This window comes from Ostrea edulis, chromosome 7 (assembly GCF_947568905.1).
Source record: "Ostrea edulis chromosome 7, xbOstEdul1.1, whole genome shotgun sequence".
Taxonomy (NCBI): Eukaryota; Metazoa; Mollusca; class Bivalvia; order Ostreida; family Ostreidae; genus Ostrea; species Ostrea edulis.
Window position 1 is genome coordinate 71,849,481 of NC_079170.1, and position 17,236 is coordinate 71,866,716.

At 34.7% G+C, this 17,236-nt stretch overlaps 1 protein-coding gene across 2 annotated transcripts in view; it reads left to right on the top strand.

The window, feature by feature from the left end:
* The first annotated feature begins 3,984 nt into the window (after positions 1-3,984).
* Positions 3,985-17,236, top strand: part of LOC125653965 (uncharacterized) — a 49,419-nt gene continuing 36,167 nt past the window's right edge. Inside the window, exons 1-2 of one of the 2 annotated variants that reach the window (XM_048883652.2) lie at positions 3,985-4,204; positions 11,067-11,247. In XM_048883652.2, coding sequence (XP_048739609.1) covers positions 4,122-4,204; positions 11,067-11,247 — 264 coding nt within the window. In that variant the 5' untranslated portion in view covers positions 3,985-4,121. The remainder of the gene's footprint in view (positions 4,205-11,066; positions 11,248-17,236) is intronic. The other variant, XM_056145295.1, reaches the window with a different exon arrangement.

Consider the following 17,236-nt stretch of genomic DNA (forward strand, 5'->3'; position numbering starts at 1 on the left):
TTAGTTATTCTACAAATTAAATTAGTATTTACTGATATCAATAAGGATTCTAAAATATATGACGTTTTACAGCCCGGTTTCAAGGAACATGTTTTTCCTCCCCCTAATCAAAAGAGATTGAAATTATTCAACCCCCTTATCAAAAGCGATTGAAATTAAGAGCAATTAATATATCAACAATGACATTAAAGTTAATAATCAATTACTGATGGATTCTACTTTGCATTTTAAAAATAAATATCATTTACAAAATTGAAAAGCTTTTTAAAATATATGAGTTGAAAATAAAGGCGGGAGTCCAGAGTTAGCGTGCGTAGTTCTTTTAAATGTGTGGAAAAGAAAAACACGCGCTTCTGTATAGTAAATATTTGACTGGCAATATATCATATGCTAGTACATTATTATAAAGTCATTGCCATTAGAACAGATTAGACTGTCACTACTTCACCAGAAATTGTACAGACAAGCAAACCGAAGATCATTCTATTTGTACCTCTTTTCTCACAGAATCTGTCAAAATTCTAGATCTATCAACTACATTTTCTCTCACTGGACGACATGCTGCACTGTTTACTGTCTATGCGCATGCGTCTGAAGACTGAAAGAAGGAGACTCGATATTTTTTGTATAGGCCATCAAAAAGTATTAATTTTTACGTTAAAACGATAATTTTTAACTTTAGATTTATTTTCGCAAAGTTCATACTTTCAACAATGCAACAAAAATTGAGAAAGCACTAGGAAAATTGTCATTTCATGATTTTTGCGCAAAATGAGCTGTAGTGTCTCTTTAATGAAGCATCTTAAATAGCTAAATCATGCAAGTAGGAGAAGGTGAGAAGGAGGGATCTTCTCCTTCAATTTTTTCTTTCTTTTTCTTTTGAAAATAAATTTCCAATTGCGTTATTTCTTCTATTCTTACATGCGAAGGCCGTTTTATATTACATGCAAAGTTTGATTCACCGGCGGCCCGGTTTGTACCACCACCCCCACCCCATCCCACCCCATCGACCCCCATTTTATTGCAGTAAATAAAATTTAGTGGAAATGCAAGTTTTTCACAATTTAATTAGATTAATTTATTCACTCAAAACCAGATCACTGGTACATGAGGTACAAACAAATATATACATATAATAATATAAACTAAGGTTACAGTCGCAAAATATACAAGTATAGGTATCGAAAAATAAATAAACATATAGTTACATATGTAAGTGGCATGCAGAACTAAATATGTTCTTGACAAACTTTTCCAATGATTTTAAAAATACCATGCACATTTTTTTGCATTCATTAACTCTTTTTTGGTAAAATATATTTTTCGGTGGTTAGAAAAAAATGTATTTTCCATGACAAAATGAAAATGTAAGATTGAACCGATGAAGTGAATTTATATTAGTTGTTCCTATCAATCATACACTGCAGTATCAACAACATACTCCGCCTTAAAAAATGGGCGTCATAACCACTTTCAAATTATCTCTCTTTTTTTTATATAAGATAATAAATATTGCAATATAATCAAATCAATGTTATAGTATACTTATAAATATGAACTATTAGACAGACAGGGAGTTTATAAATACAATTCTAATACATATTTCCCTTTGTTTTTTGTTGTTTTTTGTTGTTTTTTTTGGGGTTTTTTTTTTGGGGGGGGGGGTATGCTATGAAAAAAGCTCAACATTAACCTTAAATAACTTCTGAGTCTGAAGCTTGCGTCCCATCATGATTAAGAGTCTGCACAAATTCACACATTCTAATATAAGTTGTCGTCATTCATATGAACAGGCGCGTAGCTGCCTATACGCAAGTACGCAACTGCGTACACATTTGCGAGCCATCTTTATCGTTAAAATGTATGTGCTTATGATTAAATCACAACAACTAAAAAAGATCGTGTAATGAATGTAAAGTCAGTTCTAGTACACACAGTTGGTATAATAAAACACTTTAGAAAATCTCTTTACTTTGGAAATTGACAAGAAACAAACCCTGTTTCTATGCACAAAATTAAGTGATTTCATTGGAAAAACCCATGAACTTCTAGAAGCTTCGCCCCCGTTCCCCCACTAGGGCTTTGCCCTGAACCCACTAAGGGTCTCTAGGCAGCCACCAGACCACATGCCATACTTTGCGTACACTTCATTTTCTTTCTGGCTACGCGCCTGATGAAGGTGTGATTATCAGACAGACATTTATCTCTATTTCACTATTTTGATATAGTATGCAAATACAGGTGAAAGGAAAGGATTGTCAGTTGATGCATTCGTCTATTTAACTTTTCTATAAAACAAAATGCAGTGTCGGGGAGTGGGAAAACTTTTCTTCTTGGGGGGGGGGGGTAGAGGATGGGGTGCTCTTAATTAAATCAGTTAATTAGTTGGGTTCCATGCCAAATTAATCACATAGAAACTACTTTTAATCTAGCAAGTGTGTTCCTGTATAAAGTACCATCAATATGCATAAAAAATGCAGATGTGGACAGAGTATAGGATAGTCTGACACTTATTTCAATTTTAGCTCCATTTTGAAAAACATGATAGCTACATTGGATGACCGGACTACATTAATACCGTAAACCGTCAAAACACAGACAGAAATCAATTTCGTCTTTGAACATTTGGAAAATCCGGATACATGTTCTTTGAAAAATCATTTAGAAAGAAAACTCAATCTGTGAAGTTGAAATCCTCTTTAAAAGAGGGGGGGGGGGGGCTCAAACGGAATCTACAACATTTTCTTCCGTTATGTCTTCCAGTTCTCCTGACTACTATCCCCTGGAGATTCGGGTCAGAATATATATAGGTCCTCAGTATCCCTTGCTTGTCGTAAGACACGACTAAATGCATGGGGCGGTCCTTCGTAGAGACCGTAAAAACCGAGGTCTCGTGTAACAGCAGGTGTGGCACGACTAAAGATCCCTCTCTGCTCAAATGACATATGCGCCGAGCGTCTACATCAGACGTAGATTTTACAGCCCTTCACCGGCATTAGTGACGTCTCCATATTCAGAGTGAACTGATATTCTCGAGGGGGATGTTTTTCAATATTCAATCAATCGATCTTACTGTGCCATCTCTCTGGGTTTATGAAGCACATATACATGTATTAGCTGTGGAAGTGATGACAACCTTTTTTCTTTTTTTTTCAAAATCAATCGCAAAGGAATATTTAATGACTAATAAAAACATTTGTTTCGTACAAAATCAAGAGAAATCTAATAAAAGTACAATTTTATTTGTGTTCGTTTGATAATTACCGCTTTTAGTGTAAAGTAAAATATAAGGGAAAATTATTGGCTTGCAAGACAATAATTATTCAATCACCGAAATTACATATTCATATCCATGTGCCTGCTTAAAGGTTATTTAAAAGTTTTTGAAATGATTAAATACTGCTGGTATTACTGAAATATATGATATGTTATTCTGGACCAATCTTCATTCAATATTAAATTTTTGATGACAATACAGGCGCGTAGCCAGAAAGAAAATGAAGTGTACGCAAAGTATGGCATGTGGTCTGGTGGCTGCCTAGAGACCCTTAGTGGGTTCAGGGCAAAGCCCTAGTGGGGGAACGGAGCCGGCGAAGCTTCTAGAAGTTCATGGGTTTTTCCAATGAAATCACTTAATTTTGTGCATAGAAACAGGGTTTGTTTTTTGTCAATTTCCAAAGTAAAGAGATTTTCTAAAGTGTTTTATTATACCAACTGTGTGTACTAGAACTGACTTTACATTCATTACACGATCTTTTTTAGTTGTTGTGATTTAATCATAAGCACATACATTTTAACGATAAAGATGGCTCGCAAATGTGTACGCAGTTGCGTACTTGCGTATAGGCAGCTACGCGCCTGCAATATTACAGCTAATACCTGAATGTTGTAATGTGATAAATGTAATCTGTGTGTCGATAGTAGTGACTATTAGTAATATTATTGCACTGAAATTTGGCGGGAATGTTAATTTTGCCAGGGTCACGTGAGAGGAAGTTACCATAGTTGAGCACGTGACAAACACTTTTCCCTGGCAAGGTGCCCCGAAGAAGATCTGCGTTTATCTATTTATCAAAAACTAATAATATAATAATGTATAAACATTATCCATAAATTTGAAAATGAAAACAGCCGACCACTTAAGCAGCAGTCTACCAGCAGTTTTAAAGCAGTATCTTCCGGATTATGAACCGACATTACCCTTGTAAGTTATGTCGTCCGTCGTGTTTACATTAGAGATCAATATCACTTTTTTTTGTAAGAAGTTCTGAATTTTCGTGAACTCTTGCAATTTTTGTATGTCAATGTAAAGAACTTGTAATTAATGTATCTTTCACTATCATCTTCAGTGAGAAATCTTGATGATTTAAGGTAAAATGAGTAACTGTTTTGCAATACAATCCGAATTTACTCAGATATTCTTTTTCGTTTAGTAAGATTCATAAATTCTTTCTGTTCATTATGTCTAGCTCCATATTTTGGAATCAATTACTTAATTTATTTGATCCGTAGTTTGTTTATCTTCAATATATGATGGGACAGATGAAATATTTTGTGTTTACTTAATATTATAACAGTCTATACGAAAGTTTTTGGACTACAGGACATTCGGTCCTGTGTAATCAATGAACACACCGGACCGAACCAAATTTTGTCAGACCGAAAAACCTAATGTAAAAAAGAGAAACACGTGAAAATGCAAAACCAAGGAAATCTTATGTATTATACTAGTAATACTATACCAGGGATCCCTCCCGCATAATACTTTAGACGGTCCATGCGGTTTAATCACATTCATTTACGTATTTGGATTTGTGTGATATTTTTTACTTATAACAAACATTTAATTGACTCCGCGTCAAAATAATAAAGCTTAAAACCGAATACTGAGACATCGGACATTCCGGTCCGGTGTAAAAAATGACACATCGGACCTGAGGCACTGCACATCGGTCAGGTCCGACGGTCTGATGTCTTTCGCACAGACTGTTATAATGTATTTTAAAATTATTTTTGAAATCATGCATACAGACTATTGTAGAGTGGTACAACGAGGAATTTTGATATACGTTTTTAATTCTAGTTTTGGAAATTTAATTCCACAGTCAAAGTGATAGATAATGTTGTATTATTGGGAGGAAATGTATTGAATAAATCTTGAAGCCTCTGAGAGAAATAATCTTAGTAGTCAGTACTAGCTACTGTGATCATAAGGGGGCAAATTACATGGAGAATATTAGTCACTTTGTGATTACTGGTGTAGTATTTATAAATTTCATGTTTTCTCATTGATAAACGTTTGCTTTCATTGTAATATGTATTGTATTTCTCAATAAAAACATTGTCATTTGACAAGCAAGTGACGTTAAAACCTATATATATATATATATATATATCAAAGGAAGAAGTTGAAATACAGATATAGATATAATGGTGGTATAAAAACTACAGAAGTGTTGGGTGATTTCTGATGACCCTATACTCCCATTGATTCAGCATCACCTCTAATCCCCTACCAAATTATCTTCACTAACCAAATGTCTGATTCGCTTGTTCTAGAGTTAGTCGGACACTTGACTAGCAAAGATGCTTACCAAATATACAAACAAACATTCTGACATTCCTTAAACAGAGTCTGGCTAAATATTTACATTGACAGAGACTGGCTAAATGTTTACATTGACAGAGACTGGCTAAATGTTTACATTGACAGAGACTGGCTAAATGTTTACATTGACAGAGAGTGGCTAAATGTTTACATTGACAGAGACTGGCTAAATGTTTACATTGACAGAGAGTCTGGCTAAATGTGTACATTGACAGAGACTGGCTAAATGTTTACATTGACAGAGAGTCTGGCTAAATGTTTACATTGACAGAGAGTCTGGCTAAATGTTTACATTGACAGAGAGTGGCTAAATGTTTACATTGACAGAGACTGGCTAAATGTTTACATTGACAGAGACTGGCTAAATGTTTACATTGACAGAGAGACTGGCTAAATGTTTACATTGACAGAGAGACTGGCTAAATGTTTACATTGACAGAGAGTATGGCTAAATGTTTACATTGACAGAGTCTGGCTAAATGTTTACATTGACAGAGTCTGGCTAAATGTTTACATTGACAGAGACTGGCTAAATGTTTACATTGACAGAGAGTATGGCTAAATGTTTACATTGACAGAGTCTGGCTAAATGTTTACATTGACAGAGTCTGGCTAAATGTTTACATTGACAGAGACTGGCTATATGTTTACATTGACAGAGACTGGCTAAATGTTTACATTGACAGAGACTGGCTAAATGTTTACATTGACAGAGAGTGGCTAAATGTTTACATTGACAGAAAGTGGCTAAATGTTTACATTGACAGAGAGTCTGGCTAAATGTTTACATTGACAGAGACTGGCTAAATGTTTACATTGACAGAGAGTCTGGCTAAATGTTTACATTGACAGAGTCTGGCTAAATGTTTACATTGACAGAGACTGGCTAAATGTTTACATTGACAGAGAGTGGTTAAATGTTTACATTGACAGAGACTGGCTAAATGTTTACATTGACAGAGAGTGGCTAAATGTTTACATTGACAGAGAGACTGGCTAAATGTTTACATTGACAGAGAGACTGGCTAAATGTTTACATTGACAGAGAGTATGGCTAAATGTTTACATTGACAGAGTCTGGCTAAATGTTTACATTGACAGAGTCTGGCTAAATGTTTACATTGACAGAGACTGGCTAAATGTTTACATTGACAGAGACTGGCTAAATGTTTACATTGACAGAGACTGGCTAAATGTTTACATTGACAGAGACTGGCTAAATGTTTACATTGACAGAGAGTCTGGCTAAATGTTTACATTGACAGAGTCTGGCTAAATGTTTACATTGACAGAGTCTGGCTAAATGTTTACATTGACAGAGACTGGCTAAATGTTTACATTGACAGAGACTGGCTAAATGTTTACATTGACAGAGACTGGCTAAATGTTTACATTGACAGAGACTGGCTAAATGTTTACATTGACAGAGAGTCTGGCTAAATGTTTACATTGACAGAAAGTGGCTAAATGTTTACATTGACAGAGAGTCTGGCTAAATGTTTACATTGACAGAGACTGGCTAAATGTTTACATTGACAGAGAGTCTGGCTAAATGTTTACATTGACAGAGTCTGGCTAAATGTTTACATTGACAGAGACTGGCTAAATGTTTACATTGACAGAGACTGGCTAAATGTTTACATTGACAGAGAGTCTGGCTAAATGTTTACATTGACAGAGACTGGCTAAATGTTTACATTGACAGAGTCTGGCTAAATGTTTACATTGACGGAGTCTGGCTAAATGTTTACATTGACAGAGAGTCTGGCTAAATGTTTACATTGACAGAGAGTGGCTAAATGTTTACATTGACAGAGAGACTGGCTTAATGTTTACATTGACAGAGAGTGGCTAAATATTTACATTGACAGAGAGTCTGGCTAAATGTTTACATTGACAGAAAGTGGCTAAATGTTTACATTGACAGAGAGTCTGGCTAAATGTTTACATTGACAGAGAGTCTGGCTAAATGTTTACATTGACAGAGAGTGGTTAAATGTTTACATTGACAGAGACTGGCTAAATGTTTACATTGACAGAGTCTGGCTAAATGTTTACATTGACAGAGAGTGGCTAAATGTTTACATTGACAGAGACTGGCTAAATGTTTACATTGACAGAGAGTGGCTAAATGTTTACATTGACAGAGAGTGGCTAAATATTTACATTGACAGAGAGTCTGGCTAAATGTTTACATTGACAGAAAGTGGCTAAATGTTTACATTGACAGAGACTGGCTAAATGTTTACATTGACAGAGTCTGGCTAAATGTTTACATTGACAGAGAGTCTGGCTAAATGTTTACATTGACAGAGAGTCTGGCTAAATGTTTACATTGACAGAAAGTGGCTAAATGTTTACATTGACAGAGACTGGCTAAATGTTTACATTGACAGAGACTGGCTAAATGTTTACATTGACAGAAAGTGGCTAAATGTTTACATTGACAGAGACTGGCTAAATGTTTACATTGACAGAGAGTCTGGCTAAATGTTTACATTGACAGAAAGTGGCTAAATGTTTACATTGACAGAGACTGGCTAAATGTTTACATTGACAGAGAGTCTGGCTAAATGTTTACATTGACAGAAAGTGGCTAAATGTTTACATTGACAGAGACTGGCTAAATGTTTACATTGACAGAGACTGGCTAAATGTTTACATTGACAGAAAGTGGCTAAATGTTTACATTGACAGAGACTGGCTAAATGTTTACATTGACAGAGAGTCTGGCTAAATGTTTACATTGACAGAGACTGGCTAAATGTTTACATTGACAGAGTCTGGCTAAATGTTTACATTGACAGAGAGTCTGGCTAAATGTTTACATTGACAGAGAGTCTGGCTAAATGTTTACATTGACCTTTTCTTAGAAGGAGTACATAATTACTGATGATAGTTCATGGGTGGAGATTTTCTGTTGAGTTAATAAATTTATTAACAAAACAACTGTATATGTACACATGTTAAGGACATGTGATGTTTTTCAATAATATATAATTTGTCATGACATTTTACATACAGTTCACTTGCATTCTATCCCATTTCTACAAAAAATCTTAGGAGTATATTACCATGTCTGTTTTAGAGTTGGCATAATTAGATAGTTCCTGGTTGTTGCAAGTAAAAATGTAAAGTCAGCTTTTATGCATTACTGTAAGTTGTATAAATGTAGCAAAGTAGAAGAGAAAAATCTTTGGAACATTCGGTTATCGCACCTGGTATCCTTGTATTACAAGTTAGGTGATCTAACCACTGAGCTAGATAGTTTATATTATATATAGTAATACTGTAGGGTAATAAGTTTATATTATATATAGTAATACTGTAGGGTAATATTACTACAATGTGAAATTTAAACTCTTTGGAAATCATATAAGAACTCTTCATATCTAGGAGATGAAGAAATAATTTTCGAGAAAATGTCAGAAATGTTACATATGTTCCTAAACTGTCATAAATGATTATTGTATACACCGACTTTGTGCAAATGCACTGGTATCTTAACTGTTTGTAAGGGATTGTGTTGTTAGGGCAAAATCATATATCTTGTAACTGTTGATATACAATTTATAGATTTAAAAGAAAGTAAAAATGGCTCCAATCAAGATGTAATGTAGGGACAGTAATGTTTATTTGAAGTCTGAGTAAAGGAAAGTGTTTGGGAGTTGTACAATCTTTGCTATTTGCAGGGCCCTGTAGAGGAGTGGTATCAGGTACTATAATAGTATACACAGGACCAAACCTGAAGTAGGGACAAATCCACTGTCCAGTTGTTGTTTTTTAAAAGCAATACTAGCTGTCAATTTGGTGTTAAAATTTTTGTTGCAAAACTATGATTTACTTTTTCAATGACCTAAAAAAAAAGTTTATAAACTTTGTTATTAATATTTGTGTTAGAAGACCTATCCATGGGCTCTGAATGATCAAGCAAAATTACATTATTTTTCCATACAGAAATTGATAGTTGGTCTAATTTCTAATTGGGGGATTAGTTGAGCTATGTTTAATTGGGGGGATTAGTTTTTCTAATTCAAACTGAAATGAGAAAAGAACCACAAAATTTTAAATATAGATATAGGGAGCAGATAGAGGGTTTAATTCTCATTTATTACCAATCCAGTTCAACACATAAAGTGAAAGCCTGAATTACTTCTGTCTTTTTTTTTTTGGAGGGGGGGGGGGTGATACTTCAGGTGCCTGTGTTTACTTTTTGAATGAAACTTGTTGAATGCTGCGTTACGTGTCACAGTGTTAACAAATATCCTAAATGAACGGCCTGTTTTGACTGTTTTAGTTTGTTGTTGTGATAAGAACTGTTTGAGAAAACAAGCTAACAAATGCATGGTTTTATTTTATAACCTTACCATCCTATGTTGAATTAAAAATATCAATTATATAAACTCGTACCATATTGCACATATTTAAATGTGGACATTTGTGTGTGTGTGATTTTTTTTTTCTTTTTCTTTTTTTTTTTTTGGTTGCAAGTTCCTAAACAGGTCAAATACTTCTGCAGTTAAGATGATATATACAATAAAGAACATTGATTAGTATACATATATGCCTTAGGTTTTACAACCAGCAACATATGATAATGATCCTATGTGCCAACTCAACCATCAATATGCCTGTATTAATAGTACACATATATCTGACAATTAACTTCAACATCTGGGTGGACAAGCTATAGATGGAAAGAAACATCTATCGGAAGAGGTGAACAACAATGGTGAATTGCATGATCTCTTGACCGTGTGGGCCTCTAAAATGAGACTGAGTGATGATCTGGATGTAAACTACAAGGGGATTCAACATTTTATATGGTGGATCTATTGGGATTTGGAATTAGCAGATGGGAATTAGCCTACAATGAGGACATAGAAAATTTAACGAGTGTTCTGTAGCTAATTATGGTTCTACAAATTATCTTGTTGCTCGATATGTCGTAAAGTAACAGATGACCTCCCAATAAAAGGGGTTGAAATATTAACTGTATTCACACCCCACCTGAGTTCTTTACATTTGTAAAAGCTTATCTAATTAACATGTTACTAATTAACCTCTGATTGCTGCATGGTTTGATTTAATTTGTTCATTAACAGCCTTTAACCGTAAAATGATTTTGATTTGAATATTGATTGAAGGTTCCTAGGGAGCAGGGATATGGAATTCTCTTAATTTCAGATTATGCATAGTATGTGTATGTATTTGACGAAGATTGAGTTTAGTCTATAAAATTTGATAAAGCTAGGAACAAGTTTCTGTTATCCAGCTTGAGAGTTATTGAAGCAGTGGTGGGTTAATGTACATGTAACACAAGAAAATAAGGAAATCTTGTATGATTATAAAAATTGTGTGATATAAATGCATGATGTATTGATTTGTACAATTAAGCAGACTAGGGATTCTGTGAAGCTTTTTACATGTAATCTAAGTGGTTTAATTTTCCTTATAGAAATCCTCAGGAATCACCCTCTCCTAGAAACAGGTCCCCGGGAAAGCACTCCAACAGGAGCAAGTCGCCGGGAAGGAGATCTGCTTCAGCTAAAAATAGCAACAAAGATGAGGGTTCTCACCTTGGGTCGGACTCTCCAGATCATCTGCATAATAGAAGGCGGCGTTCCAGTGAAGCTGAGGTAAGAACGGCCCCGTATTAGCCCAAACTGGACATAAGGGCTGTGATTTTTCCTCTTTTTAGAGGAAATCCTCTGATTGGCTCAATTTTCGATAAAATGAAACACTCTGGGTTTGATCTAAAGTGACAGAAAATGTTAATTTTCCAGGTAAGGTGAGGTGTTTTCCTCCCTTTTTGACCAGTTTTCCTCTGATTTCTGAGGAATTCAGTCACAGTCCTGAAGTAGGGCCTGTGGATTATGTACTTATAGAACCCCATATTGAGGGAACAAAGGGCGAAAGTTAAGAGTAAACTGTATTTATTTCTAACAAACAAGAACATGGTTAAAAACATGATATTGGAATTGTTGAGATTGGAAAACAAGTGCATTTGCACTTGTATCAAATTCCTCTCTCATTATGATAAGTTAACAAATGGCGATCACGTTTTCACAAGAAGGGATAGCTGCAGAACTGGCTGGCTAATCAACATGGCTACATCAACGAACAAAATCATTAAAAGAGCTGTGAGTTTTGGGCTCATATGGGGCTTTAATGAATATTTGAAGGTATGTTTGGACACAAGTTTTGTAGGAATATATGTTAGGAATTTTTTTATATTAAATTTATGAGATGGTGATGCGAGAATATAGCGATATCAATAAGGCCGCGACTGCGCATTTTATTGTGTGCCGTAAATTGAAGGTTTTTATAAGGGGTGGATCAGTAGCTCTCTGATCTATTCCAATATTTTCTCTCAGAGAGCTACAGTTTCTACAGGTAAAGAAAGGAAAGAGAGCAAAAACCAGAACTGAGGAACAGAAGAAGAGGTTGAACTGGAATAATTACAATTGTAATTGGGTCACACAAGTTAAAAAGTAAAGCAAAAAGTTCAGGCATAAAATATGAGATTGCATGATCATACGAAATTTAAACAATTTGAATATTTACATGTGTATATAGACAATAGAGGATTGACATTATGAATGGTATCAACAGCTAAAAAAAAAAGCAGAAGAGCTAATAGCAGATTTACAATATGAATGGGTTTTTTTTTGTTTCGATGTTTTCTGCCACACTCAACAATTCTTCAGTTATATGGTGGCGCCCAGTTTTTATTGGTGGAAGAGAGAACCCAGATACAATGTACCTGGGAAGAGACCACCGACCTAAAGAGACCACCGACCTTCCGAAAGTAAACTGGGAAACTTTCTCACTTAAAGGCCCGAGCGGGATTGGAACCCGCGCCGACAGAGGTGAGAGGCCGTGTGATTTTGAGCGCAATGCTCTAACCACTCAGCCACGGAGGCCCCTTAATGAATGAAATACATGAAAATTGAAAACAATTGGCAAGTTTTCAGTACGAATAAGATAAACAGGAAGCAAAATATCAAATAATAATAACATGAAGTTCTTGAACTATGATCCCTTTCAAACCCAATATGGTGAGATAAGAAAGGGTGTGGGGTTATAGGTTTTTGCTAATCGGTAATTCTAATATGAATACACAAGGAATTAACAGTTCATTTATAGAATGAAAGTAGTTTTTGCTCATTTTATACGATATAAAGTAAGTTAAGACGATTTACAAATTTCTCAATTTTATTGCCACCCCCACCCCCCTCCCCTTATAATTTAATGTACAGTGATTTTTTTTATTTTTCAAACTACCACCCCTCCTTTTGAATTGGGAAAAATTAGCGACATTTTCCTCAAATTGGGAAAAATCATTCATAGTAAATTAAAATGGTAAAGATGCATAAAATAATCAAATAACAATTTTTTTGTTTGAGGTTTATTTCAGATCTGATTTAAAATCATAAAATAAATCATTATTTAACATTAAATATGTATTGGAAGTCACACCTTGCATAGATATTATTTACTTTTCCTAAGAAATACTTATTGTCTAATTTCATAAAGAAAATAATAAATTATCAATTCACCAGCATTTTTACCCATAATCTTGTAAATATTATATTAATAATCAAGTTTCCAGAATGTCTCTCCTTTTTGTATTTCTTGGATTTTAGTAAAACCCTATACTGTTGGCCACTTCCTGTTATTAGCCTGACCCTACATACAATGGCGGTCAAACTAAATTGTCAACAATATGGCTTAATGTGTATCTGGAAACTATCTATACTTCACTGCATATTTGCTTATATGGATGCCTCTATTGTTTTACATATTCTTTACAAAACCTTTTGCATGTGCAGTGGTTTGGAGAATAAAACTGAAGAAAAAAACATATTTACTCTTCGTCAGCAATATACGGTAACCTTTTTTTAAATGGCCTAATTTCCCTAGATTTGAAATTGGGAAAAATATATATATATAATTGGGAAAAAATAGCTAATTTTAGTGAGGGGAAACAGCCGAATATCGGTGGCATTTTGGCCCCAAAAATCACTGATGTAGTAAATTGCAAATTATATTTAATGAATGATTTTTTTTTTTAAATATGTACTTTATATGATGTGGCGACCCAATATTGTTGTAGCCACAAAATGGAAACAGAAAAGTCTTAAGTATTGTGATGTCATTCTTAGGACGTCGTATAGTGGAACTAAACAACATTGTTTATATGATATAGATAATGTTGGTAAGGTCTAATCAACCAATGAAATCGCACATTACAGGTAAAATTTAATCATTTCATGTTGATCTTCCTCAAAGGCTGGTAGTTATAAACGTGAGAGTTTTATAGAGAAGTAAGAGTAACAGTGAACTATGACCTGAAGGTGACACCCGTAAATGAGAACATTTCAATTAATTCTATTAAAGGGGCTGGTTCACGATTTTTGAAAAAAAAATATTTTTCATTTTTTATGCTGAATATAACTTGATATTGATAGCCAAAATTTCGACCATCTGAATGCAAAAATAAAAGCAATATTTTAGCCTTAAATCTGTGTAATGTAAACAAAAACTCCAGTCTTTTAATGTTAACAAACAAACAAATGAGATGTTAATTTTGTAACATAAAGCATCTTAACTTTGCATAATCACAAATTTAACTGTTAGATGACATATTTTTCCTAAAGAATACTTGAAATGTGATAGTATGATAAACTTACATCGATATCCATTTCTATTGAAAACTCATAAACAATAACACACCGCAATCTTTGTTTACAAAACAAATAATAAACTCTCTGTGGTGAGCTGTGATGCTGCATAACCTAAATTTTTGGTGGGAAATCTTTTAAACACATCATACAGTAGATTTTGATCATTAAAATTGCCAAACAAAATTTTGGGAGAAATCGTGAATCAGTCCCTTTAAGCGTTTCTAAAATGTGCATACCGTTTATGATCATGAATTACAATTAAACAACAAACCTTCATTTGATGTTGTGTAAATCTGTGTAGTTTTGAAGTAACAAAGTGATTCTCACTGTAAACGCGACTGGAAGGTTGTGGAGCCTGACAGACTTGAAGCAGGAAACCAAGTATAGTAGCATGTGCCTTATTCCGATTAAATGACATTCTGTACTTTTCACGTTTTATGTCAGAAATTAATTTATTTTGTGTGTTGAAAAAAAGATAACTTGAAACTTGAACATGTTGAAAGAATATGCAGAGTCGGTTAAAAACAATAATGTTACGTATTATAGTTTCTCTTCGGGGTTATGGATTTAGAATGAAAGAGAATGAATTCTTTAATCTCATAAAAAAAAATTATTATTGTCTGAAAGCAATGTTAAAAAGAAAGTATTTCCTTTGTCTCTTATTCCAGATACTGCTTGTTTTATCCATTCTCATTTTTTTTTTTATTTACGTTGTGATTATCGTGCTCGGTGGAGACCTGAATGATGATCGTTGTACACCACGAACGCCACAAGTTTTAAAACGCAATAACGAAAAGAACACAAGTGTTATTTATTTCTTACTTTATTCATGCTTATATAATGAATAAATTAAGTAAGGAAGGAAAGAGAACAGCATAGGCATCACAAACAAGATATGATACATATGCTAAAATTAGCATCATTACTTTATCTTAAAATTGATACCGGAGCTGTGCAAGAGACATTCAGAGCCTGAAAAATGGCACGTTTGAATAGAATCACTTCATTACAGGTTCATTTATTAAAAGTTGACAAATTATAGCCATATGTTTTAGCCTTCCTATGAGATGAGATATTACGGTAAAGTATACCACAATTTGATTCTTGGTACTTTGACTTGCTGATATTACAATTCCATCCATTCAGTATGGAGTTGTTCAAGTCTTCAGTTTGGTTTTGTTATACATTTACAATATAGATTCTGGCCTATTTAAGCCTATGCTCGGGGCTTACAACCTTTGAGCAGTAAGGGATCTTTATCATGCCATGCCTGCTGTGACACAGGACCTCGGTTTTTGCAGTCTCATCTGAAGGATCGACGTTTGGAAATAATAACAAAATTGACATTTTTTGTCATACATGTATACAAAATTTGACATGTATTATGGTACGTTACTTATATCGTTAGCTGAGTATCATGAATATGGATCCTGTTGTGATGTTGATTTATCCTAGTAGTAGATCAAAAATGGATTTCTCTAAACTTTACAAGCTGGCTAATATTATTAATATGTTGCCTACAGAGTATGGCTTAATGCACGAGTCTGGCTCATCTCGTGAATTCCTAGTGTCAAACCCTCCATCTGTCTCTCAAGATAGAGTCATACTGCACAGGCTGTAGCAAACACAGATGTCTTGCGCATCCGTTAAACACCCAGGCTGCACACTGTGGAATCACCATAATTCATGGGGGATTGATGTTCGTGGATTTCGTGGTTCACTCTTACCCACGAATTTACGTGTCCTCCAACATTTTTTTTAAACCAAGTAGAGTTATTCCTCCTAGTGACCATCTTCGCTAGCCAAGGGTTTTCAGTCCACTCTGCTCCGAGCGGAGTGGACTGAAAACCCTTGGCTAGCGAAGATGCCTAGTGACATTAAATTGCTTACCCACAAAATTACTTCCCCATGAACCAGTAAAATTTTCCTTACTCACGAACATTGGGCCCCATGATTTAAAATGATTCCACAGTATTTGTCAGTTGACTGTTTGTTTGTCTGTTTAAATCTTCATCTTCCTGAACCACTTGGCTATTTAAAGCCAACTTCCCAGAGAGCATCCTTTGGTAAAGGGAACTGGAGTTTATTCAGAAGAAGGCCCATGCTGTGCTCCAAGGAGAGATGCTCGAGAAATTGTGAAAATGTATCAGAGAAAGAAATTTTCGAAAATCTGAAAGGTAATAAACATTCAAATCACCCCTCCCCCAGGGCAAGGCTGTCATAGGAGCTAAAGTTTTACATGTGAGAATTCGTGTAGAATCTTAAACACAGATGTTTACTACCCGTCATGGAATTATGAAAGAATTTCAAGTACCATAGATTAATGTGTACAAGTATTATGGAATGATGTTCCATCCATGAAGTCTTGGGGCAGGTTGAAGCCTTAAAAAGGTGTGAAAGCTGACATAGGAATTTGTAGGAAAATTGTTAAAAGTCTTCTTATTAATAAGAAAGGTATGGTTTCATAGTGTTAGCATCCTCAAATGTATAGATTCAAGTTTGTTATATCTGAACCTAGGTATTAGGATAAGGACAGCTGCAAAGCAAAATTGATTATAAGTAAACATACTGGAAGTGAGAGCTTAAAAAAAAGAAGACCGCTCAAGATGTGTATATATAGATAGAGAAGACAAATTCTACTGCTAAGGTGAGGCGTAGACCTGTTGTTCTAATATCCTAAACAGTCAAGACTCGGAAATTGAATCAAAATGCAGTTGGGGTTGGAATTTGAGGCCATAAGCATTAAGAATGGAAGATAAGTGAGCTTGGCACCGATGGTCGGGTTCCCCCGTTTCTGAATGGCAGGGTAATGGCGATGTTGAGATATGTGGTGTGTTGCTACAGAGACCTCACTTTTTACTCTCCATCTCACTGTGTCTATTGATTCCGTACATTTGTACATTTGTTATACAGAGAGAGAATGGAGGAAATTGATTGT